Source organism: Malus sylvestris, chromosome 12, assembly GCF_916048215.2.
Source record: "Malus sylvestris chromosome 12, drMalSylv7.2, whole genome shotgun sequence".
Taxonomy (NCBI): Eukaryota; Viridiplantae; Streptophyta; class Magnoliopsida; order Rosales; family Rosaceae; genus Malus; species Malus sylvestris.
In genome coordinates this window covers 1424379-1451854 of record NC_062271.1, presented here as the reverse complement: position 1 = coordinate 1451854, position 27476 = coordinate 1424379, and the positions used below count along the sequence as shown (strand labels likewise).

At 39.4% G+C, this 27476-nt stretch overlaps 1 protein-coding gene and 1 pseudogene across 1 annotated transcript; both read right to left on the bottom strand.

The window, feature by feature from the left end:
- Positions 1–1104: 1104 nt before the first annotated feature.
- On the bottom strand, positions 1105–19807 carry LOC126593473 (protein DETOXIFICATION 21-like; annotated as a pseudogene).
- Positions 19808–22911: 3104 nt separating this feature from the next.
- Positions 22912–27068, bottom strand: LOC126593471 (uncharacterized). The gene is made up of 3 exons (XM_050259553.1): positions 26622–27068; positions 24073–24615; positions 22912–23398 (listed from the first exon to the last, which is right to left on the bottom strand). Exons 1-3 carry the CDS (start codon positions 26889–26891, stop codon positions 23180–23182), a joined length of 1032 nt encoding a protein of 343 aa, XP_050115510.1. The 5' UTR covers positions 26892–27068; the 3' UTR covers positions 22912–23179.
- Between the last annotated feature and the right edge of the window lie 408 nt (positions 27069–27476).

Genomic DNA, 27476 nt, shown 5'->3' with positions numbered 1-27476 from the left:
TTTTTAATGAATTTAAGAAATTCAATTATCAACCGTCACATTATGTGACCTACTAAATATTGTATCTATAGCATCACTCATAAAATTAATTTATCTTTAGAGACAAAAAAATTAAAATAACTTAAGTGACACAAAAAAACCATACATACGTATCGTTTTAGGGTTTAAGTTTTGGTTTAGAAAAATGATATATGTTTACCAAGAAATGCTTGTGAGATAATATTTGATAGAGCATATGTGACTTAACAATTTAATAGAAGTAAGATTTAGTTAGGCTTGTAGGTCCCACCTCTATTATATAGGTGATTCACATATCGTCTACAAATGTAATTTTCAAAATATAATCTCTGTAACATTTTAATTAAGGCAAACACAAACGATTATAAAATAATATTAATTATGGCAAACACAGCAATGAAAGCCGTACAGTGGTTATCAAGTTTGAACCACCCAACTCCTTCATTGACAGCAATGTTCCTCGAGTTAGTTGACTTATTTATTAGTTTCCCTTCTCAAATGGTACCATAACCAGTTGGTATTACCTTAAGCTCTGATCAACTCTAACAAATCATATTGACAGAAACCGTTTATATATGTATATTTATATGTACCGAGAAGCTGACTGAAGCGCTAACTAATTAATAACATAACATGGCGTTATATCACTCGTTAGTTTACAGCTATGAATCATTTTCTATATCCATCGTCTTATCTCGTGATGGTTTGCCCTGTCCTCCGCACAACTAGATCGGAGGTTCGGGTTCCTCCTCCCTATTTGGTTCAAGTCTTATCTCGTGAAGGTCTATCCTGTCATCCACACAACTAGAGTGGAGGTTCGGGTTCCCCTCCCTATTTGGTTCAAGTCTTATGTCGTGATGGTCTACTCTGTCCTCCATACAACTAGATCGGCTTTTGTTAGCCACTTTTGGCTATGGTGGAGCTTCGACCTATTTGGGACGATTATCCCTCTTTGTTTCTGTCGAAGTTTCACTTGTTTTCTTTTTAATGAAATCCAGTTTGATATAAAATAAAATAAAATGCCAATACCCATTTTATTTACTTCCCAACAATGCCTATGAATATTTGACCTAGAGGCACATAAACTCTACTTTCTTTAGGACGCTCACAGTTGTTGAATTGAAAAGAAAAAAAAAATTGATAGGACAATGGAAAATAATGCGGGCTGGGTATACTTCTACGCGTCTTTCTTGTGAAGGAAACAGAACAACTGAAGAATGATAAAAACCAGACATTTCACGTGTTAGCATTCGATTCTTTTTTATTTGTTCGATCTCACCTGCTAACGCGGCTACGAGCTATTTGTACCTGTAGATGTGGATACAAGTTTTAGTTTCTTGGGTGTGAAGAAGGTTCTTCACTATGTGTCATGTTAGTTTTAGTGAAGGTTGCAAATAAAACAATCAAATATTAATTCTACCTGTTTATCCCAATCAGTCTTGTAACTGAGTATGATTAGCACAATAGTTTGGACTAATGTTCCAAACAACATTCCAATCCAAACACCCTGCAGAAGATGATTGATAAAATGAGTTATTCAAAAAGAAAATCAAAGAGAAAACAAGACTATGGATGTTATTTAGTATGGGCTTGTTCGATAACCATCTCGTTTTCAGTTTTCATTCACTTTTCTGAAAACTAAAAATGAAATTCGGTAACCACTTTCAGTTTTCATTTGTTTGTCTCTCCTTTCTCATCAATCAATTCAACGTCACAAAACATGCATCGAACTCCAGTCTCAAAAGCTAGTATCAAGGACCACTCAAACGAACCCTAATAAAAATTAGATTGAGTGAGAAGGAGATACAGAGAGTAGCTTACTTTGACTTGCATTTTTAGAGGATAACCAAGCATAACTCCAACAGGAATCCCTATGATGTAATAGCAGCCCAGGTTCACATATGCTACATATTTCTGCCATCCAGCTCCCAGAGCAACTCCTGTCGATGAAAGATTCGTTACGTTATAAACTCTTCAAGATTTATAATACGTTCCTTCGGAAGTAAGAATTCGGCAGTAAGAAACGTTCTTGATCCGGTACTTGAAGGCACAAACGGAAATTGTTTTCTTCAAGGTATCTGTTTAGCTATGACTGCGTATTCAGAGAAATGGCGACATTACCAGAGAGCACGGGTTGAACGCTGTTCAATAGTATGGAGAAGGCCAACAAAGGAGACAACTCAGCAACCATTTTAGCCACAGCCTCATCGTTGGTGAAAATGTATGCAAGTTGTTCCCTTAGGAATAAGAAAAGCACGAAAAGCACCAATCCAATGACAGACTGATATCGACACAATAACTACAATCGAGAACTTTGCCGCCCTTGAGCTACCTCTTCCAAGCTCATTTGACACTCGTACACTAGTGAAAGATTTCAAGCACACTTCAGTACAACGTTACATTACAAACAAACATATGAAGTTCCAAGAATCTGTTGAAGAAACAAAGCATAGATTCAAAAGTGAGGCATTGCTACGATGAAGAGATCTTAAATGATTTTCATCGCGTTTCCAGAGAACAGTTTTATGAAGAACGAGAATAATAATTAGTACCTTGCAGAAGCCATGAAACCGAGAGATATCATCATTTCCCACCCGGCGATGTTGAGGCTGCAATTATGTCAAAAACATTTAGCACTGGAAACAGTTGGATGATCAGAGATTAAGATCACAAGGAAGAGAAAGGCTCTAAAACTTACCAAATAGATAGGGCATCGATAGAAACTTCAGCGTTTTCCATGTTTCCCGTTAAAAGGACCAAGATAGTGTTGTACCAAAGCTCAAGACTAAATGAATATCAGTTAGAAGCGATTTGTGTCTATGTGAAAGCTCCTAGTTTATAATGTCTCCATGCAGATATTCTCAATGACCGAAATCAGTAAATTTATAACAACTTATACACGCGCACTTAAAGAAACCTGTTTGTACCATACTTGACCAATCCCGAAACTACTGAGCACCGGTCAACGTTATACCGTCAAGGACCTAGAAGAGCTTCCCTTCAACCAGGAGGCCAATCACAATGCGACACGTGTCGACATCAGAAGCCAATCACAGCTCGACACGTGTCAACATCAGAAGCCAATCACAACACGACACGTGTCGATGTTAGAAACAAACTAGAAACTCTCTTCTATAAATAGGGATCATTCTCCCACAATAATCTCTAATGTCATTTTGTACTAAACTATTCACTAGAACTCACTAAACCAGAGCTTGAACCTATGTATTTGTGTAAACCCTTCACAATTAATGAGAACTCCTCTACTCCGTGGACGTAGCCAATCTGGGTGAACCACGTACATCCTGTGTTTGCTTCTCTGTCTCTATTCATTTACGTACTTATCCTCACTAGTGACCGAAGCAACCAAGCGAAGGTCACAAAACCTAACACTTTCTGTTGTACCAAAGTCCTCGCTGATTTTGTGCATCAACATTTGGCACCGTCTGTGGGAAACGACACTTATTCCCACTCTCTTCAACTTTGTCAAGTTGGTTTCCACCGCTCGTACACTCTCTTTTGGCCAAGCATCTCTCTCCGATATGGGGAGCGAAAGAAGCCACAGCACACAGAATGACACCCCTGATGGACCTAGTATGAAGCAACGAAAGCAGGAAGGAAATAGAGTTACTCTTCAAGCTAAAGTCGATGAGCTAGAGGTTCAGAACAACAAGATAGCGATGAAGAATGAAGTCCTCCAGGAACAATATGAAAAACTTTTCGAGATGCTTCACGAGGCTAAGCAGGCTCAAACACACAAGCTCGTCGCCCCTGTCGAAGTCAACAATCAACTGAATGCCCCCCAACACGGAGGGTCGCCGATATCCGACACGGACATCCCTGATAGGGATCGAGCTACACATCAATGTGATAATCAACATGAGACTTCTCTCAACCCAGCTGCTTCAACCCGAAGCAGGAGAAGTAGAGGAAAACACCTCCTCATAGAGGATGTGGAAGGATCAAAAGCTGTCTATCGCGATTGTCGAGACTTCCTAAAGCAACATCGAGAGAATCCCATCCACATAAGCTCGAAGATCAATGACCCAAGGGTTTCTGAAAGACTCGATCCTCTTCCACGACCCAGGCCAGCCGCCAATCTAGAGAAAGGGCAACAAGTCCCAGAAGAATATGAAGGTACTGGGGACTCAGAAACATTCCGACATACTCACTCTAGAAGTCAGTGTGGCGAGTCCAGAGAAAGATCACGCTATCTTGATCAAACTTTCCTACTTCCAAGAGGAGATGGGGACTTAAAGAAGAAAACTTCGGTGGTGCACGACTCCGCTCAGGACCCCCTTGTCCTGCAGCTCCTTGAGGAAGTAAACAAGCTGAAGGCTGAACGTCAAGCCGAGATACCTGACTGGAACCAACCCAGGCCTGGCCCTCTCACAAGAAGGATCCTCAACACTCCCCTCCAAGCGAAGACAAAGCAGAAGCTTGACTTACAGCTCTATACTGGAAGGGAAGACCCGATTGAACACCTTAACCTCTTTGAGTCCACCATGGTATACCGGGGACACACCGACGAAGAACGGTGCCTTCTCTTCCCCTCCACCCTCTCTGGCGGAGCTTTAAACTGGTATTGCCGTCTTCCACCTGAGACAGTAGACTCATTTGAAGAGTTGAGAAAGCTGTTTGTCTCTCAACACATCTTCCAGACCGATCGCTTGCATTCCGCAGATGACTTGTACACTATTCGCCAGAAGCCGGACGAGTCATTACGAAAGTACGCTGGCCGCTTTAGCCATGAGTATTCTCGCTGCGCTGAGGCAGATGACAAGACTGCCCTCAAGGCTTTCACTGCAGGCTTACGTGACTGTTTCTTCAAGTACATGATCAATGCCAACACTTGGAAGACTTACTCTGAGGTGATGACACAAGCTTACAACCATGCCTTTGCCGAGGCAAGGACATATCAAGGGAAACCCCCTACAGTCACCCCTTATCAGCAAGTAGGGAGTGGAGGCCAGATCCAACCGAATGAAAAGACCTCAACCTTCCAAATGGTAGCAGCACACCCCCCTGCCTCATTTAATGCTTCGCCAAGTCAGCAGACATATCAATCTCAGGGCAAAAGGAAAGACTTCCATCCTCACCAATCTCATTTTAATAAAAAGAATAAGGGGCACTATCGCGATAACTCAGGATATCGTCACAATAATGCCAGCCCCCAGGCAGTCAACGCAGTGGGCCAATCACGTGTCAAGACAGGCCCTACCCCGAGGTATGAGACATACACCTCTTTGAATGATACATGTGCTGCCATCTACCCCAGTATAGCTCATCTGATACCAAAGCCAAAGCCAAGACAGCCAGATTACAAGTCCACGAAGAACACAGGCATGTTTTGCTGCTACCACGAGTATAATGGCCATGATAGTGAGAAATGCATTATCCTCCGTGACCATATTGAAGCTTTGGCACGTGAAGGAAAAATTGATCAGTTCCTCCTTCACCCTCCAAGGGATAACCGTAACCAAGGCCAGGTGAATGTGATATATTCCATAAGCGGCGGCACACCCATGTCTGAATCTTCCAATAGGGCCATGAAAAGCAGTGAACGAACTTTGAGACCTGGCCATCAAGTGTTTCACGTGGAAGACATCAGAGGAGGCAAGTATCAAAAGCCTAACTGGGATCCAATATGTTTCTACCCTGAGGAAGAAAGAGGTATCATCTACCCTCACAATGACCCGCTGATCGTGGAAGCTCACATAGCAAATTTTGATGTGAAACGAATCCTGATAGACACAGGTGCTTCAGTCAATATCATGTTTGCTGAAGCTTTCAAGGCACTTAATGTAGCTGAACACTTGCTCGATCGCTCGATTTCTCCTCTGATAAGCTTTTCTGGCGATATTGTGCAACCTTTAGGGAGTATACACTTACCCTTCACCATTGGTACAGGCCCATACACAGCTACTATTACCACTAACTTCCTAGTGGTCAACTGCCCGACGGCATACAATGTCATCTTTGGGCGCACAGGCATCAATGATCTCAAGGCCATGGTATCCACACATATGTTGTTGATGAAGTTTCCAACCCCTTTCGGCAATGGGTACATCAGGGGAGATCAACTTAGTGCTCGATCATGTTACAACACTTCAGTCAAACAACAACACCTGCCTGTCCCCAAGGAGACTCTCTTTATACATAACCAAGTCGTAAAGACCAGTCCAGATGAATCCAACTCGGGTCTTCAGGATGGCAACAGTCAACCCGACGACCCTCGAGATGACTCATTCACCCAGCAAGCACAACCCGCTGAAGAGTTAGAGAAGGTCTCTATCTCCAAAGACCATCCAGACCGCATGGTGAATATTGGCACCACTTTGTCACCACCCCTTCAGTTGTCGCTGATCTCCTTTTTGCAAGAGAACGCCGAGGTCTTCGCTTGGTCATATAAAGATATGCCGGGCATCTCTCCCGATATCATCTGTCACCACTTGAGTATTGATCCCAAGACCAAACCAGTAAAACAGAAGCGAAGATCTTATGATGTTGAACGATACGAGGCGATGAAAACAGAAGTTGAAAAACTCAAGGACATAGGCTTCGTCCGTGAAGTCAATTACCCAACATGGGTAGCAAATGTTGTCCTTGTTAAGAAAAATCCGACCAAGGAAAGTCTTCTGCTTCAAAAGGTCTTGTGGAGAATGTGTGTCGACTACACTGACCTAAACAAAGGATGCCCGAAGGATAGTTTCCCCCTTCCTCTCATTGATAGACTTATAGACTCTACGGCATGGTGTGAGCTCTTGAGCTTCATGGACGCTTATTCAGGATACAACCAAATCCTCATGAACCCCTCAGACCAAGAACACACGGCTTTCACTACTGACAGGGGACTATATTGCTATAAAGTCATGCCTTTCGGCCTAAAGAATGCAGGAGCAACTTATCAAAGACTGGTCAATTCAATGTTCGCCGAACAAATTGGGAAGAGCATGGAAGTTTACGTTGATGATATGCTAGTCAAAAGCAAACATGCTGACCAACACATCACCAACCTATCTGAAACTTTCACCATTCTAAAGAGGTATCGAATGAGGTTGAACCCCAACAAATGTGTCTTCGGCGTGGGCTCTGGCAAATTCTTAGGCTTCATGATTAGCCAACGAGGCATTGAAGCTAACCCTGAAAAGATCAAAGCAATCCTCGACATGAAAGAGCCAATAACTTCAAAAGACATCCAAAGCCTTACTGGCAAGGTGGCAGCCTTAACCAGATTCATCTCTAAGGCCACAGACAGATGTGCTCCTTTCTTCAAAGCACTCAAGGGAAATAAGAAGTACATTACATGGACGGAGGAATGTGCCAAGGCATTCAGGAACCTCAAAGAGTACATGAGTAAAGCCCATCTGCTCTCCAAACCAGAAGTTGGTGACACTCTCATCATCTATCTATCGGTTTCGGCTTCAGCAGTCAGTTCTGTTCTTATTCGAATGGACAGTGGTGTCGAACGGCCCGTCTACTACGCTAGCTAGGCCCTACAAGATGCGGAGACACGATACTCCAACATTGAGAAATTAGCTCTAGCATTGGTCATGTCTGCTCGGAAACTTCGCCCTTATTTCCAAGCACACGCCATCATCGTGCTTACCAATCACCCTCTTCGACAGATACTCCAAAGTCCTGACACGTCTGGACGAATGATCAAATGGGCGATAGCATTGGGTGAGTTTGACATCTCCTACCAACCAAAACCAGCCGAAAAAGGTCAAGCAGTAGCAGATTTCATCGCCGACTTCACATATCCTGTTGACATTGCTTCTACACCTGAAGCAGTAGCTTCATTACCAACGGAAGCTCAGAAAGTAGAATCAACGACCCCAGCATGGAGTCTGTATGTTGATGGCTCATCCAACCAACAGGGCTGCGGAGCAGGATTAGTCCTCACTACCCCCGACAAAGTGGCGATGGAATACGCTATTCGTTTCAAATTCAAGGCATCGAACAACGAGGCCGAATACGAAGCCCTTCTAGCAGGCTTACGTTTGGCCAAACACCTTGGGGTTAAACGAATTGATATCTTCAGTGACTCCCAATTAGTGGTCAACCAAGTCACAAACAACTTTGATGCTAAGGATAGCTCCATGGCAGCATATCTTGCGCAAACGCGACTTTTGCTCAAGCACTTCCACTACCAGATCACCCAAGTTCCTCGAGCGGAAAACAGTCATGCAGACGCTTTGGCTCGCCTCGCCTCGGCAGTGGAAGACAAGATTGGAAGAAAAATTCATGTCGAATTGTTGGCAGAACCAAGCACCATGGTCGCGGAGGTGTGCAATTTACAACAAGAAGATAGTTGGATCACCCCAATTTATAAATTCCTTGCTCATGGCACCCTCCCAATTGACAAAGTCCAAGCTAAGCAGATTCGATACAAGTCTGCCCGCTACCTGATCATTAATGACCAACTCTACAAGTGCGGTTTCACCCTGCCATACCTAAGATGCCTTACACCTGCGGAGGCGGAAATTGTCCTTCGGGAAATACATGAAGGAGTCTGCGGAGATCATGCTGGGTCTCGATCCCTAGCACACAAAACTTTTCACCAAGGATACTATTGGCCAACACTCCACCAAGATGCCATCAGAATATCTCGCTCATGTGATAAGTGTCAACGCTACGCAACTATCCATCACTCCCCTCCCGAGCCGCTCACTCCTATGATCAGCCCTTGGCCCTTCGCCCAATGGGGACTTGATTTGATCGGCCCAATGCCTGCAGGGAAAGGTAAGGTCCGCTATGCAATCGTTGCAGTTGACTACTTCACAAAGTGGGCTGAAGTAGAACCCTTGGCAACCATTACTGAGGGAAAAATAGAAGACTTCGTATGGAAGAACATCCTCTGCAGATTCGGCATTCCCAATGCGATAGTCACGGACAATGGGCGGCAGTTCGACAACAAGAAGTTCAAGATGTTCTGCTCTAAGTTCAACATCAACTTATGTTTTGCCTCTCCAGCCCATCCCCAGTCTAACGGACAAGTCGAGGCCGTTAACAAAATAATCAAGCGCACTCTGAAAACTAGCTTGGACAAAGCTAAAGGTTGTTGGCCAGAATTCGTACCCCAAGTCCTTTGGTCATACCGCACTTCATATCGAACTTCCACAGGAGAAACTCCATTCTCACTTGCTTTTGGTACAGAAGCAGTTGTCCCAGTTAAGCTTGAGCAAGCAACATACCGCATCCAGAACTACATACAGAGTGAGAACGACAAGCAACTCACCCTCAACCTGGATCTAGTCGAGGAACACAGAAATCAGGCTCACCTGCGGAATGTAGCCTACAAGCAGCGCATCTCCAACTACTACGACTCAAGGGTCAAACCTCGCTCTTTCAAAGTGGGAGATTGGGTACTGAAGAAAAGATTACTCTGTGATAGAGTCCCGAGTGAAAGAACACTCAGTCCTAACTGGGACGGACCGTTCGAGGTCGTCGGCATCAGCCGCCCTGGCTCCTACAAGCTCAGAAACTCCGATGGCAAGACCCTTGGCCATCCATGGAATGCTGACCACTTGAAGTACTATTACAAATAGACTCACATTGTACAAGTGTTAAGCTACAGCCGTTCGGCATCCTATGTAACAAAGACCATTTGGTATGAATTCAATAAAGAGGTGATTTAGCCAACTCGGCCATAAACTCTTTTCCATTCTGAGCAATGAAACACTCAAGTGTTGAAGCTTCAACGCAAATGTTTCCAATACAAAACAAAATCTAAGTATGTGTCAACAAGACTATACAAAGGATCTACATCATACATTCCAACACATTCATACATAAACATCATACATTCCAACACATTCATACATAAACATCATACATTCCAACACATTCATACATAAACATCATACATTCCAACACATTCATACATAAACATCATACATTCCAATACATTCATACATAAACATCATACATTCCAACACATTCATGCATAAACATCATACATTCCAACACATCCATACATAAGCCAACTGTGCTTCGAAAGGGTTCAACACACTTTGTGTCATTCGACATTTGCCATAATGTGCCTCGACACCTTGCCCTTATTCTCACCAACTAGGTGATGAAGGAACTCACCTTCGTACCACCAACTAGGTGATGAAATGTACAACCCGTACTCTAATATTATTTGGAAACTTGCCACCCTTATCACCAATCAGGTGAAGAAGGAACTCATCTTCATGCCACCAACCAGGTGATGAAATGTACAACGCGTACTTTCCTTCATGCCACCAACCAGGTGATGAAATGTACAACGCGTACTCTCCTTCATGCCACCAACCAGGTGATGAAATGTACAACCCGTACTCTCCTTCATGTCACCAACCAGGTGATGAAATGTGATGAAAGGTGATTAAGGAATTCACATTCGTACCACCAACCAAGTGATGAAAGCAACCTACCATTCATTCCATTAACCAGAAGACGAGTGGTACAACTTGTACATGTGAACTCCTAGCATTCATAAATAATAAAAAACCATCAAGCTTTACAACTCAACTAGGGGAGCACTTATGCCTAACAAGAGCTATAGTCACCAACAAAGTCTTATTGCAAGCCAACAATGGCTTCAATGCATGGTATACGAAGATCAAGCTCTTCAGCCCTCTTGCATCTGCTTCAGACATTTCTCCTCTGTAACAATGCAAACACTACAACTCATAGAAAGCTTCAAACGCTCTTGATCAAGACTGTTCGAAGCAAATTCAATTTATATGGTTCATCCAAACCTTCGACTACTACAAGATGTGGCTTGCATCACAATCTCTCGCTTAACAGTATGGAAGCAAAATTTGTATACGGTGTCTCTCCCACATTTTCAAATTTCTAGTTTTCCAAAAAAAAAAAAAAAAAAAAAAAAAAAAAAAAAAGAGGAAATTGGAAATTGGGAAATTCAACAAAGCTTCATCAATGGAACACAACTACAATCCTCAAAAGCTTTGCACTATCTTCATCAAGATAGTGTGAAGCAAAATCAATTTATGGTGCCAACAAAAGCTTCATCAATGGAGGACAAATATCAATCTCAAAAGCTTCGCACTATGTTCATCAAGATAGTGCGAAGCAAAATCAATTTATGGTGCCAACAAAAGCTTCATCAATGGAGGACAAGTATCAATCTCCAAAGCTTCGCACTATGTTCATCAAGATAGTGCGAAGCACAATCAATTTATGGTGCCAACAAAAGCTTCATCAATGGAGGACAAATATCAATCTCCAAAGCTTCGCACTATGTTCATCAAGATAGTGCGAAGCACAATCAATTTATGGTGCCAACAAAAGCTTCACCTATAAAGCTTCAAACACAAAGCTTCACCTATCAAGCTTCAACCCCAAAGCTTCACCTATAAAGCTTCAAACACAAAGCTTCACCTATAAAGCTTCAACACCAAAGCTTCACCTATCAAGCTTCAACACCAAAACTTCACATACAATACCAAATTTCAACACCAAAACACATAAAAGCTTCACACATTCTTCATCAAGATAGTGCGAAGCTAATTCCAGTGGAGCTGAATTTTGGACATCTTATAGTTCTTGAGCAGATGAACAACTTTCACGAAGGAAATTTTTCTATTTGAGCGACGGAAGTTAGAGTGTTGAAGCTCCAAACATGACGGTCAGATTTCTGCAAGCTTCAAAGCTGCTGCGGTGTTTCGAAGATCTGGAAATATTCAACCGTTAGTTTGTTCTGAATTTTTGATATGTTATGGAAGAGATGATGAGGAACAACTTCGATGAAGAAATTATGTTGATCTGAACAAGAGAAAATGGAGTTTCGAAGCTCACAACAAGTCTGACGGGTTAACAGAAAATTGATGAACAGTTACTCATCATACTTGAATTTCTGAAGTTTTACTACTCCGATGGATCTAAAATTTGGATATGTTGTAGTTCACAAGATAAGGAACAACTTTCATGAAGATGACTTTGCAATCTGAGCTATAGAGAATGGTGTTATCTTGCATCCACTCAGGCTGATTAGTGGAAATGAAAAGCAATTCCACCAAAGAAAAGATGAAAAAGAGAGAAAAGCTACTAATTGCACTTGATCTTGTCTAGTCAATAGCATGCAGCATCAAACACACAAAAGTTGGAAATATTTTTAGATAAAGCATATACGAATGTGTGACATCGAAACAAGGATTCGTTACTTTGACAAATTAGTAACAAGCGAAACACCTCATTCGGCAACTCTCTTCGCCTGAAGACTTGGGGGACTCCCACCATATGCTACTGCACCTTGATACTCGACAGTCTCACAACCACTCAGTGACTTGGATTTTTCAAGTCTTCAACCGAGAAGTTTTCCTCACTCGGGAAATTAAGGGAACACTACCTCAAACTACACGCTTCACTCATAAAGCTTCAACAATACAGGTTTCAACAAAAGAAAAAATTCAAAGAACTTTCTGAAGAAGGCATTGGTGTATTTAACACAATATGTTGAAATGAAGCAAAGCTTATTTATTAATATTTTCGATAAGCCATAAATATGTACATATACATGAGTCAAAATAAACAAACAAAAGGGAGCATTCACAAAGGTTGCTTAGGGGAAGTCTCAGCAGTCGGTAGAGCCCCAGAAAGAGAAAGCACCGGAGGGTGGTTATCCGGAGCCTCAGTACTTGACAAAACCCCAGAAGGATGAGGCATTGGAGGTTCATCATTTGAAGCTTCATTACCAGGTACAGCCCCAGAGGACGAAGGCAATAAATGCCTTTGGAATAAACCCACAAACCGCTGATGATCAAGTAAAACCTTACCATCAGATTCCTTCATCTGGTCAAGCTTCCTCTTCATGTTTGTAGCATAGTCATGGGCGAGCCGATGCAACTGTTTATTCTCATGCTTGAGCCCTCTAATCTCCTGTTTCAGACTCATCACTTCAGCAGCCAATGATTCAACTTGGCGGGTTCTAGCAAATAGGCGTTGGGCCATATTAGACACAGAACCTGCACACTGAACACTAAGAGCCAGCGAGTCCTTAACAGCCAACTCATCAGACCGTTTGGAAAGTAGTCTATTATCTTTGGGAGTGAGAAGGTTCCTGGCCACCACTGCAGCGGTCATATCATTCTTCATCACAGAATCCCCAACGGTAAGAGGACCAGTAGGGGATATGAAGGATGGGCGCCATATGTTGTCTGGAGAAGGCGTGGCTGTCTCTTCTCCAAGGTTCAAGTCAAAACGACGGTCGGAGGGTCCAGACATTTTCAAATGTGTTGAAGAGGGAAGAGGTCAGACAAATCAAGATCTTAGAAGTGCAAGAAGGGAGCTTCTACTGGTAGAGATTCAAGTGTGCTGTAGAACTTAATGCCAGCCTCTATAAAAATCTGCACTCGACGGAGCTTCAGAAATCGAAGAGGCGTTTGCTTTATCAAAAGCTGGGCTGCTCAGAGACCACGAGGGCCGATCTCAGAAATCGAAGAAGCACCTGCTTTTTCAGCCTCGTCAGCACCTGTCACATGCACACTCAGCTTTGCGAAAATTACGGGCAATCTGTCGAAGATTTCTGGTGAAGTAGAAAGCACGTGAATCTTACTGTTCAATCACCGCTCTCCACATGCACCATCAACTCCTCGGGTACCACATATAACTTTGTCAAAGATCTCTGACAAAGTTTAGGCACGAGAATTTCGAAGTTCCAGCTACCCTACTATTACCCACAAGGGTAAAGGAACAGCACCACTACTTGACAACTGGAAAGTCCCTATGTGTGTCGACCTCCGTGTTTTGCGGCAAGACAGGTTGGCAAGAACGTCCAACCTTTACTCACATTCGAGAAAAGACTCCCAACATAATTACTTTCTCAAAAACCGAAGTATCACCGCTTTCCGAATCTCGAGAGTCAGATCCTCGACGGGATTGCTTGTTCGAAAACCGAAGAGGCACAACTCTCAAAACTTCGAGAGCCAGATTTCCTTAGATAAAGCTTGTCTGTAATCTTCACACGTAACATCAGCTTTCCAGATACCACATACCACTTTTTCAAAGTGCTCTAACAAAGTTAAAACACGTGAAGCTGGCAGCTCCCACTACATTGCTGTGACCAAGAAGGGTAAAGGAATAGCATTACTACTTGTTATTGGGAAATCCCTATATACATCGACCTCCCTCCTCAACGGACAGGCAAACCTGCAAAAATGCTCAACCCTTTCTCGCATTCGAGAAGGCACCCTCAACATAATCTCTCGAAATACTCAGCTTTATTTCCCCCCGATAATACCTCAGCAAAAAAGCCACACCAAGAACAAGAGTATCTCATATCATCAGGGTCGAAAGCAAGAGTATCCCATATCATGCTTTCTCCCTGTCTTTGTCTTTGTCCTTGTCCACACCTGCAGGACAAGGAGAAAGAGAGCAGTCAGTCGGAACCTGAAATCAAACCTCCAATCTGGAACTGACTGCCTGGAACCTTTGCCTGGTTGCTTACTTAGCATTGCTCTCGAGTACTCATCCTCAACTGCTGTCAAGGTCACGAATTCCACCGGCAAATACCTCATGACAGTTGATCAGATATTGGCTCTTTACACTGAAGCTGCCAAGCGTGGATGAGTCACTATGAAGGAATGTTCTGAATGACCATTTAAATGCAAAGGTTGCACACCACTTCTGCCATGCAAAAGATTGAAGCAGAAGGTTCAACGGTGAGCTGAAACAGATCACTACAGCACGACACCTTTCCATACCACATTCATTATTCCGTCAACAGCAAAAGTATCCCATATCATCAAGGTCGAACGTACTCTAGATTTGATGGACTTGTTTTGACCCTCAAATTCTTGAGTCGGCCTTATACTCTGAAAGGAACCAGAAAACCCTCTAGCACAGTTCAAGAATAAGCCTGTGGAAAGTTACTTCTTCAAAAGCAAAAGTATCTCATATCATCTCTTCTCCATTTGCTTCTCCTTATCTTGGCAGCTGAATGAGAGACAAGGAGAAGGAGAACAATCAACCGGAAGCCGAAGTCGAACCTCCGATCCTGGGTTGCTTGCTTGGAAGTTTGACTGCTTACCTTGTCTGTCACCTCTTTCGGCAGATCTCCTAGCTCAGCGACTTGGGGGACTCCTACTATAGGGTTTGTATCGCACTTGACCAAGCCCGAAACTACAAGTAAGCTTTAAGTGAAATTGATACATTACCTTGTGCATCTTCATCGGTTAAAGATACCACCCATGGATGGAGGAAAAGTACTTCCAGAGAAGATGCCACATCTACATATGAGACAGATAAGGCACGTGAAAATGATACCACACTTCAGAACTTAGAAGTTTCGTGATTACTCAATGGCTTGGATCTTGCAAGTTCCCAACCGAGGAGCTTCCCTCACTCGGGAACTTAGGGGAGCACTGTTTGTACCATACTTGACCAATCCCGAAACTACTGAGCACCGGTCAACGTTATACCGTCAAGGACCTAGAAGAGCTTCCCTTCAACCAGGAGGCCAATCACAATGCGACACGTGTCGACATCAGAAGCCAATCACAGCTCGACACGTGTCAACATCAGAAGCCAATCACAACACGACACGTGTCGATGTTAGAACAAAACTAGAAACTCTCTTCTATAAATAGGGATCATTCTCCCACAATAATCTCTAATGTCATTTTGTACTAAACTATTCACTAGAACTCACTAAACCAGAGCTTGAACCTATGTATTTGTGTAAACCCTTCACAATTAATGAGAACTCCTCTACTCCATGGACGTAGCCAATCTGGGTGAACCACGTACATCCTGTGTTTGTTTCTCTGTCTCTATTCATTTACGTACTTATCCTCACTAGTGACCAAAGCAACCAAGCGAAGGTCACAAAACCTAACACTTTCTGTTGTACCAAAGTCCTCGCTGATTTTGTGCATCAACAAAACCTAAGGAATAAAGGGACAAAATAAAGCCGAAACAAATAGAAATTCTTACCAAAGCATAACGCATGACAGAGAAAGCTTGAGGACATCCCAGAGATCAGTAAAAGCTAACATCGAGAAGCCTGTCCATGTTTCGGGGCATCCTCCACATAGAATAAACAAAAGCTGACCCAGGTTGGGTAACCAATATGATATAAGCGTTGATACCATTACACCGGGAACCCCAAACTTAAATTTCACACTCAAAAGCCAGCAAAGAAAGATGTGGATTCCAATTGAAATCGCTGACACATATGCAACGATTATATTTTTGCTTTGCGTTTGTAAGTACATTTGGCAGGTAAATGAGACCACAAATGCAAAAAGCACAGGGATTACCCATAGAGAAATATATCCTGCAAATTTTGAAATATTTTCTTCTTGGCCTAAAGCCTCTAAAATGGGGGTTGTAAAAACGCAAAGAGGAATGAGGAATAATGTGCCTACAAACACTACTATCCATGACCTTTGAAGATGTATCCCGAGCATGTGGTACTGTTTTGCACCATACGATTGACCGCAGAGAGTTCCCAGCGCACTTGCCATGCCAAGCTGTAGAATAACAGATTTAGAAACATCGATCAGTCAGATCACAAAGATAAGTCTAGAAGTTATGGTTAAGTTTCCGTAGAGCAGATAACTTCGTGAACTAAATGGTACAGTAGCCATTAGAAAATAATGCTTATCTCACATTGCATCTACAATTAGGAAAACAAATGATAAACCATAATGTGGTTGGGGTAATACGTTTTTTCATTTACAAGTTGGGATACATGGATCACAAGACAAGTCGTAAAGTAAAGAAAACTTGACGAATAAGCAATGGCTGATATTTGAAGAACTAGTATCCGATACAAACACAACATTAAAGCTTTAACTGCTTATAAACTGAAGGTTTTAGCAGTAAACAAAACTTTATCTGCTTTAAACGCAACTTCTTTCGAACTAATTTATCGTGGAGTTCAAAAACTGCGAAAAGAAATAGTAAAGGGAGCCAAAATAAACATACCAAGATGCCGTTTGCGAACCTGACAAGTACGGTGAACACGAGTGAAAAAGCCGCCAACTGCGTAGAGCCAATGTGGCCGATAAACGCTTGACTGATGACATTTGTCCCAAAAGTCGCAACTCCGGTGAATGTTGCAGGGCCAGCCACCACCCATATCTTCTTGGTTTCAATCCATACCTTTCTTTTCAATGACAATTCCTCATTGCCATCAATAATTCTAGTCTCTTCTTCTCCAACACTAGTCTCTTTTGCCAAAAGACTCTTTTTAATCTCTTCTCCCATGTGATGTGGCCAAGTGAGTCTAGTTACTTGATCTACAAGGTAAGTGCCAAATATAAATACAATTGCCTTTAGAGTGAAGTCTCAACTTTCTTATCAAAGGACGTTAACTTACGTTTCCACATTTTTTTTTTTGTATTTTTGACAAACAATAATTTCATTTTAATTACAAAGAGAGGTTCAAACTTTGGGTGCAGAGAATGAGCACACTACTTTAGTTACATGGACTTATTAATTTAAATATGCGCTCTCACAATTGATGAAACATAAGACTATTTGCGCTCCCACATTTTATGAAATGGCAAACTATATCAATTATAAAAATAATATTCATTTTCTCTTGTAAATGAGATGTTTTAAAATCCTTTTTGAGAACATTTGATTCGATATAATTAAAACGATACCAAAAAGATATAAATCGAGGAAATAATATCGGAACTCTTTTGCAAAGAAGACTTTGAAAAGTCGTGAATCTAAATATGCCACATTCCCAAGCAAGAACGACCGTTCAGAAAATTCATTCATTTATTAAGTTTGAACACACCCAACTGGTGATGTTGACTTTTTTTAGTCAGTAAATTGTAGTAATGGTCCATCAACTTTAATCGAATCGGAACAATGATCCTTCAATTAAAAATTCATTACCATTGGTCCCTCAACTCATTAAAATGTGTAGCTATGGTTTTTTTCGTCAACTCCGTCATAATTCTGTCCAAATAAGTTATGTTGGAATAAATTGGATTAAAGTTGAAGGATCATTTTCCAGTTGGATTAAAGTTGATAGACCATTGATACAATTTTTCTTATTTGATTTCCATATTTGTCATTTGATTCAACCTCACATGACTAATTTTGACGAAAGTTCTAACGGAATTGACGAAAATGATCATAGCTGCATCTTTCGATGAGTTGAGGGACTAATATTAATGGATTTTTAGTTAAGGGACCATTGATACAATTTACTCTTTTTAAGTTGAGGAAAAACTTGCTAGAGAGATAGTTTAGATCATATTTTATAGATTCTATAATGTAGCGGATGATAATTAGATTATTCTTTAAATTATTAAAAAAGAAGTTCAAATATTAAGCGGCAGCATGTGGTTTAAAATGGTCTAAAAAGACAAAAATGTGTTGTAAGTGAATAGTATCAGGATTGACTTTTTAGAGTAAAAATGTGGTTTTTTGTTAAAGTGAACAGTACCGAGAACTTTTCATTAAAGCTCTCTTAAAAATATGGTCTAAAAAGACATATTCCTAGCATTTTCTTACTTGCAATTATAGTTACCCTTCTCAAATAAAATCAAGAAAATGCTAGGAAGGGTATTTTTAGATCATCTTTTTGTCGACCACATAATATGACAGTTAATGATTATTATTATTATTATTATTAATTTAAAGGAGTCTAATCATTAACTGGCACATTACGAGGTCTACTAAAAATGGTCTCTCTAGCATCAATAAAATTAATACCTCTAAGGAAAAAAAAGTAAAAATAACTTAAGTGACAAAACATAAACTATATGTGTATATATACATATCGATTAAGGGTTTAGGTTTAGAAAATCGATATATGTTTACTAGAAAATGGTAGTAACACAATATTTGGTAGACTATACGTGAATTAATACTCAAACATAAATATGGTCCACTAATACAAGTAGGTCTCACTTTTATAATAGAGATTATTCACATGCCGTCTACAAATATAATCTTCAAAATGTGGTCTCCATATCATTTGTAGCATGATATACAAAACAAGACACAGATCTAGAGAGAGGGTAGAAAGATCCATTTACGTCTGTTTAATACAGGGACCAAAATGCAAATTATCGTGAAGCTAGATATGCCACTCAACTACTATTACACAGCAATGACAGCCGTACATTGCTTATTGACAGCAATGTTACTCAAGTTAGTTAGCTTAGTTATTAGTTACCCTTCTCAAATAGTAAAAACTAACTTAAATCTCCATACAAACCAGTTGCTAAAGTAAGCTGGCCACCCAGAATTTGGGCATTACCCTCAAGCTCTGATAAACTCTTAACAAAATCCATATTGACAGAAAACCAATTATATATCTATGTACATTTATATATAAAGAAGGCTTAAGTGCTAACTAATTAATAACATAATACGACACTATATCACTCGTCAATTCGGAGCTATAAATCATTTAGAAAATCATACCCAAAAACGCTTAAAAACAATAATAGACTTTGCAGCATGCTATGAGAGAGAGAGAGACTCACCAGCTGGAGTTAGACGTTGCAAATTAATCCCAGTGACACTTCTCTGGCGACGGATGAGTTGGAAGAGTAACAAAGAGAGAGGAGTAGAGAGAGACAGCTAACTGGAGAGTGTGGAAGAGATCGTCTACACAGAAGTCTGAAGCTGACGAATGAATAAATTATTGGCTATCATTAATATGGTGTAATTTTTTTTGGGAAGTTGAAAATTAGAAGGAAAAAATGAGTATAAAAAGAAGGAAAAAAAAGATTGAGTGACGTCATCGACAATGGGTGAATACGAGTAGAAGGGTAGGGAGGTGAATTATCTCTTTTCCTAATTTTTTTTTTCATCTATTTAAATGGTTTCGATTAAGTCACGTTAATATTTTATACTAATTTTTTTTATAAAGTAATAAGATACAAAATAAAATATAAGACAAAAAAAAGATTAAATGAGATTAAAAAAGAAAAAGAAAAAGAGAATCCTATTTCAAACAGTAGAAGGTGTTTGCATGGCCTGAAAGTTGAAACTTTCCGACTGATTAAAACCAGTCCCTGTCAAAACTGGCCAGAGAAAAAGAAACCTCACTGCTTTTCCAGCCGATTACAAGTAGTAGCTGTCAAAACTGGCCAAAGAAAAAGAAGAATATGGATTGAGTGCCCTCCCCATCCTATACCTTCCTTATGTCTTTTTATTTCTGTGGTCACAGTTAAGCCACGTCAATATTTTATATTTTAATTGTTTTTTATCTTATTATTTTTATAAAAAATTAATATAAAATGTTAACGTGGTTTAACCGTGATCACATAATATAGGAGAACATGAGAAAAGTATGAGATGAAAAGGGCAGACAATTCAAGTCCGAAAAAGAAACCTTACTGCTTTTTACACATCCTGCAAAAAAACTTCTTGGGCATCCACTTTTCCAAAATATATATATATATGTAGATTTATAAAGCAACTATACTTTTCAACAACACGATATTTTGGACGGTTTGGAGTTTGAATACGGGTTCACCAATTTTGGAAGAATAGTTGTTAGCAACGGGATATTTTTCAATATGTCCAAATTATAGGCTAATACATTACATATTATTATAATGACACTTAAAATAAATTCTTTATTTATATAATAACATGTAGAATACCATTATGTATTTCGAGCACGTTAAAAAATTTATTATTAATAACATCTTAAATGTTTTGGCCAGGAGGCCTACCAACACAATGACAAAGTTTTGGTGAGCTCTTTAGTATTGGGGTCCACCATAATTAATTAGAGTACCATTATGTATTTCAAACACGTTAAAAAATTTATCATTAATAACATCTTAAATGTTTTGGCCAGGAGGCCTACCAACATAATGACAAAGTTTTAGGTGAGCTCTTTAGTATTGAGGTCCACTATAATTAATTAGAATGTTATAAATATGTCAAAGTTAGAGAGATAACCTTTTTAGTAAATGTGGAGTAAAGCAGGTGTAAAATGTTACACTGAAATTATAGCACTATGGGATGACAAATAAAAGAAGGAGGAATAGATGATGTTATTGAGCTTTCCTTCTTTCTGTATGCTTTTTCTGTATATACATCGATGACAGTAGAAGTGCTCTATTTATAGAGTGAATCCATATGAACAAATACTTAAAGTTTGAAATTTACAACTCATAGCTTTGAAAATACAACATTTTGTTTCCAAAGTCTTCATCATATTTGTGTGGGTATTGACAAAGAACTTATGTGGGCATTCATCAGATAGCCGATGGTTTCATCAGCTAATGTTTTCAACTGCCAATATTGACTACCAATGGTTTCAACATAGAAAACTTTATTATAATTCTTCGAAAATATTACTTTTTTTTTTAAACAAACGATATTATCTACATGAAGAGGGAGGGAGTGGTCTCAGCCTCACAATGGGCTAGCAATAATGTGGTTCAAACTCACATTTAGCTAGAATCAAACTTTAGATCTTTCACTTACTTTTAGATTAATAACTTAATAGTAATCAACTTAATACTTCGGTCCGGTGGTATTCCGCTTCCTTTGTAAGTAAAAAGTCTTAGGTTCGATTCTCATCAAAGACAAATTTGAATCTCATAAATGCTAGCTCATTGTGAGATTTAGCCACTCTCTCATCCCCTAGTATAGATAATATCGTTTGGTTTAAAAAACAAAAAAACAAAACTTAATAGCAATGCTAGATAGACTTAATTTGCAAAATAAATAATGTGTAACCTATAAAAAATAAGCACGTTAATCAACACTTAGTAATAATTCAATTGTCATCTTTCATGCCATTTAGTTTAAAAAATTTAGTCTTCTGTAACATTACTCATAACTTAAATAAGATTAAAATTAAAATTTAATCCCTTAACCTCATGTTTTATTTGTTTTTATAAGGTCTATCGTCACTCAATACTACAGTCTGGTGATATTCCTTTTTGCTTAGAAGTGAGAAGTCTTAGGTTCGAATCTCGTGGATGACGAATTAGATACCAAATTAGGTTGTTCATTGTGTGGCCTAACTTCTCATCTTTTTAATGTAAAAATATTGATGTACTGAAAAAAAAAAAAAAAAAAAGTAAGGTCTATCGTATGCATTGATTTCATTGTTTCGATTTCATAAGGGTTACAAAACTGAAAAGTTAAACATTAAAACGAAATTTCTTTCAATGATATGCTTTGCAATTAGGAGTCATGAAAGGAGAACGGTGAAGCCATGTCCATGTTTCTCCATATATTCATGCCAATCTCCGTATGCACTATGCGATATCTTTTCTCCTCCTAGTTGTCTCTTAATTTTTAACATCGTAGAGTAAGGTTTGTGTATCTATATATAATAATATGATTGCGTATGAATTATGTTTCTTTATGTTTTGACTTTATGTTTATGTATTGATATATCGGTACTTTTGTACCTATGCTTTTATATCCATACTTCCTACCTATGCTCTCATACCGATATTTTTGTATAGATAGTTGCATACTTATGCTTCCGTTAGGATACTTCCGTACTTATGCCTTCAGAATGGATACAGTGACCATTTTTCTTTGCAATCAAGGTTGTTGATAAAATATGATTAATTTATATGATCTCATATATGTACAACTACCTTCTCATTTTCCCCTTTTTTTTATTAGTCTACCAATACATGCCTTTTTCTAAATTCCAACATCAAGTTTTATAAAAATAAAAAATAAAATAAATAACGAACTGAAAAAAAAAAAAAAAAAAAGCTAACCGACAAAAAAAAGCCGAACCGAAATGTCCCAAAAGAAATCAGTTTGGTTTGAGATTTGCAAAAAACCGAACTAAATAAACCCGAACCCACCTATGTCGGCATGTTGTTCGACACTCTGATACTTCAGGATTTTGAAGTGTCCGTGCAACTTATGGTCAGGAAAAGCACCAACAGTATCAACTTAAAACAAAAAAAAGAAACAGAACTCCAACTGATACTTTGATAATATGGTAGGAACTTAAACATTCAATGACGTCCAAATCAGTACACAAAAGTTATCATGCGCTCGCATTCAAAACACACAAATATATGACATCGGTACGTGATGGTTCGCTCAGTAGAAAAGAAAACCGACAGTAATATGCCACCAGAAACCGCCACGCCCACCAAAAATTACTACCCTACTGATTGAAGTACAAATGAAGTTACTATTTCTGTTCCAAAACTGAACTAGACTCAATACGTGGTCTTTAAGCTGACTCGGTTCCCTTCTCGGCGGTTTCACTTGCTTCCTGTTCCTCAGATGGAGGTACTTCCTGCTCTACCTTGGCAGGCCCTGGACCAGCCGATACCTTTACCATTGACGGACGCAAAAGCCTGTCACCAAGCTTAAACCCCTTGCGAAATTCATCGATTATAACACCTTCTTCGTATTCTGAAGAGTCCTCACGCATAATCGCTTCATGCAACTGTTTGGGAAAATTGAAAGTTTCAAGGTTAGAAATTGCATAAATTCTTTGTCTTAATAAATTTAAAGACTGCATACTGAGTGTGACGTCAAACAATCACAAGATGTAACCATTCAGTAACTTTAACATTATGTGTTCATCCTACTAATGCAAAATAGGTCACATGTAGTTTTCACTCTCATGAACTCACCAAATTGGCTCGATTCAATCATGGTTTGGTCTGACTTAAAACCGTACCCAGGTCTTCATCAAACCTGAACAAAATCGACTAACTACTTGATAATAATCATCTAGTAACTGATTGAATTTCGAGCCAACTTGGTATCTTACCTGCATAAAGCCAACCATAAGACACATGTCATGTTGTCAACCAACAAAACGGGACAATTCCACTCATGATTCATGAACTTATTGATCACCAAGACATAGTGTTCGTCAGGAAGAATCATATGCCTTACTGTAATTGGTGCATCCCTCCCGTAAAAGGATAAAAAGTGGGTTTATGGTTCTTGAGAATCCAATTCAATTGTCTTTCTCTTGTATAAATACTTATATTACTAAAGTGGATTCTTTGTTATAGACTGAGCAAACAAAGAAAAATGTTCAACGCTGATTGTCAGAATATGCTAATAAGTGTTTCACCTTTCAATACCATAAAAGGTTGAATGACTTACCAATGGATCAAAGGGCTTCCCCACCGTCTCAACAGGAACAACACCAAGAGAGTTTAAAATCTCTCCGAACTGTTTATAAATGCTCTGATAGCTATTGTTGATCTTCTCCTCTCCCTCTGTCTCCACCTTAATCTGGGTTTTAGCCCTCTCAAAATTATCCACTACAGGCAACAAACTCTCCACAACTTCCCCCTGAGCATTTGTTACGAGAGAAACGCGTTCCCTTTCTGTCCTTTTCCGGAAATTGTCAAAATCCGCACTTATTCTCAGAATACGAACCTTCTCTGCTGACAGTTCTTCGGACAAAGAAGCCACTTTCATTTCAAGTCCTATTTTCTCACCTTCAAAAGATTTTAGGAAAGATTCTATTTCAGCAACTTTTGATTCATCATTACTGGCTAAAGCTTCTTTGTATTGTTGGAGTGACGCTGTGATGGCTGAAACAGATTTTTCCTCAGCATCACCTTCACCATCATCACTCGTACCACTTTCTTCACCGTCACTGGTACTATCTTCCACAGGAATTGCACCATCCAAAGAGTCCTGTTCCATAAATCTATTAGAAAAAGAAAGAAAACTAGGGAACTGAAGACAAATTTGTCTTGAGATTTTTGATGTGGATCACAAAGAAGTCATAATTATACAAGAATTGCAGTACTTGATGCACATATAATCTTTCGTCTTTTACACTCTGTAAGTAATCTGCCAGGAACCTCAGGATGAATGCTTCTTCTTTTAAAAGAAATACATTATATATATATATATATATGTATATATATATATATATATATATAGAGAGAGAGAGAGAGAGAGTAGCCACTCACCACTCAACAAGTTAAATGTTTTTTGAGATGTCAATCAAAATGAGATGGTAGCAGAATCTTTGTGTTAACACGACTCCCTACCCATAGAGAATCACAGCCCTCATCATAATCCTAGGATCATGTGGATGACGAGCTATGATGCCCAAGAATACATGGAAAAATTAAGTGAAAAAAAGAAAGTAAATTCCTTTTAGTCTTCAAAGTTCATGAGTATAAGGCCTCATTTGGTACACATGATTGGGTTGGATTGGAATAGATAAGACACCATTTTAAAGGTATGTTGAAAGAAGAAATGAAAAAAGTGACCAACTTAGAGGTAGGAGAAGGATTGCTCAATAAAAAAAGTTATCCATTCCAATCCTCCCCAAAATGGGAGGATTAGATGGGAGAAGTTTTCTTCATGTCTAATCCTCTCTGATCCCCTCACACTGAAAAATCATTCTCATCTATGGTCAATATGCCTTGAATTTAGAGGGTTATCCCTCCCAATCCAATCCTTTCTACCAAACAAGAAGAGTCCAAGTTGACTGTGCAATCTTACAAACTGATTTGAAACATGAAAAACATCACTGAAAAGAGTCTCCATGTGAATTACGAATTGAAATAAGGAAAGCATCAGCCAATAGGCCCTGAAAAATTGAGTATGAACCGTTCTAGGATTGACTCTGTGCTTGAATGCTAACTAATACTTTTCCCACTAGACCAAAAAAAGTGATAATTTTCCAACTAGTTCTATATGTTTCTTATCATAAAAATCCGGGCCCAAAGTAGCCTTGTCACACCTTGTCACACATGGAATGCCTTGCGCTATGTGTTTGTTGTTACAAAGATTGATTCTATTTTACGTTAATATTAAAACATTCATCAAACTACTCACTAAACAAAGAGAAGCACTGTTTTGGTGCTGCCCGGCAAACTATAATAAAAAGCACCATAATTTCCAGCTAAAATAACACGATAAGAAGACATGATCAACACTCTCCCCAAACTATTACACAAATACACAAATGTGGACACAAAAGGGATCCTAGCCTCCCCTTTGGAGTAAATCAAGTTGAGAGGTAAGTGAGATGGGTTAGCATTAGTTACATCAATGGCTCGATTCCATTCCGTTATAAACATCAGAAATCCTAGTGTAATTTGTTCAAAAACATTAGCTTTTTGGTTGTAGAATGCATACATTATCCAATTAACTTAGATAGTGCTATTTATACACCCATTTTACCTCTCACACACCCTTGTTAATTTTTGACAATTGATCTTCTTGAGTTCACCTGATCCGACAGCCCGCAATTAAGAGAGGTGTGAGAAGTAAAAATGAGCGTGTGGAAAGCACTACCCTTAATTTATCATGAAATAAGCCAAGCCTTCCCCTTCCATCACTTGTTCATAAAACATGAGAAATGGTTTTCGCACACCGTCTTCCGTCTCTTTATTCTCTTTTGATTTATTCAATCCAACAATGTGTGGAAATCACTTCTCTAAAATATTATCCAATTGGTCCATAAATAAATATAATAACCAAGCCTTATCTCACTAGGCTCGATTTTGCTCCATATATAAATAAATAAATAAAATCTAATCTCATGTTAGTTTGCTTTTTGCTTTTTCGACATTGCTAATAAACCAATTTCTCAATCCATAAGTCAAAAAGATTCTGAAATTTAACAAAAAGATATATTCTAAAAATTTCAGGAACAAAAAAATAAAATAAGTAAACAATACCTCGACTTCTTCGGCCTCCTGAACCTCCTCCTCCACCGTCCCAGCCGTCTCGGCCTCACCCTGTGAAGCCAAAGGCGCGAACTTGACGAGCCGGAGGGACGGCAAGTGAGAGAACCGGAGGGAGCTTATAGTGAGATAAGGCGTGCTGCTGCTGCTGGTTTGACTTCGCCGAAGCGAAACGTACGACGGTTTTCTAGAGTTGGGCGATGCGGCGGATGGCGGCGCTGCAAATGGCGCCGAGAAAGGTGAAGTTCGGAGGACATTGGCCATTGGAGAGTTTGCGAGAGGGGGAGAGGGATAAGGGGTGGCGATATTGAAAGGGGGAGTGGAATTAAGGATGCTTGAGTGAGAGTGGGTGAAGGGTAATGAAAAAGTTCGAATTCGATTTCTAACCGTCCGATGGGTTTTTGGTTGGCTGATCCTACGCTTTGTATCTTTTGGTATTTTGTTTGTAGATGAAGCGCCTGGACTCTCCTGGATTCAGTTTCTATTCTCTTTTCTTCTTTTTCTTTACACCAGAAGGATCCTCGCCGGATCAGAATCTAAATCCACCAATCGCATCCGTTAATTATAATTAAAAATTATTGTAAATTTTTTTAATTTAAAATTAAATATAAACAGTATTTGATAAAAACAGACCGCACAATATAAAATGAACGGATATGATTAGAGGTTTTCCGAAATCCCCTCTCTTCTCAACAATCATTTCTCTCGGTACTTTTTTACTTTAATTTACCAAATGGTAATTTAAATGTTTATGTATTTACTTAATACTACAATACATTGATATTTTTATTAGTAAGTAAAATATTTTAGGTTTGATTTTTATCAAAAACAAATTTAAACTATATTACT

Excerpts from the sequence above, each read along its gene's own strand:
- LOC126593471 (XM_050259553.1), bottom strand. The coding sequence starts at position 26,891 with ATGGCCAATGTCCTCCGAACTTCACCTTTCTCGGCGCCATTTGCAGCG. Across the intron at positions 24,616-26,621 it reads AGGAGGCCGAAGAAGTCGAG|GACTCTTTGGATGGTGCAAT; the intron begins GTATTGTTTACT and ends TTTATGGAACAG. Across the intron at positions 23,399-24,072 it reads GGAAGCCCTTTGATCCATTG|TTGCATGAAGCGATTATGCG; the intron begins GTAAGTCATTCA and ends TTTCCCAAACAG.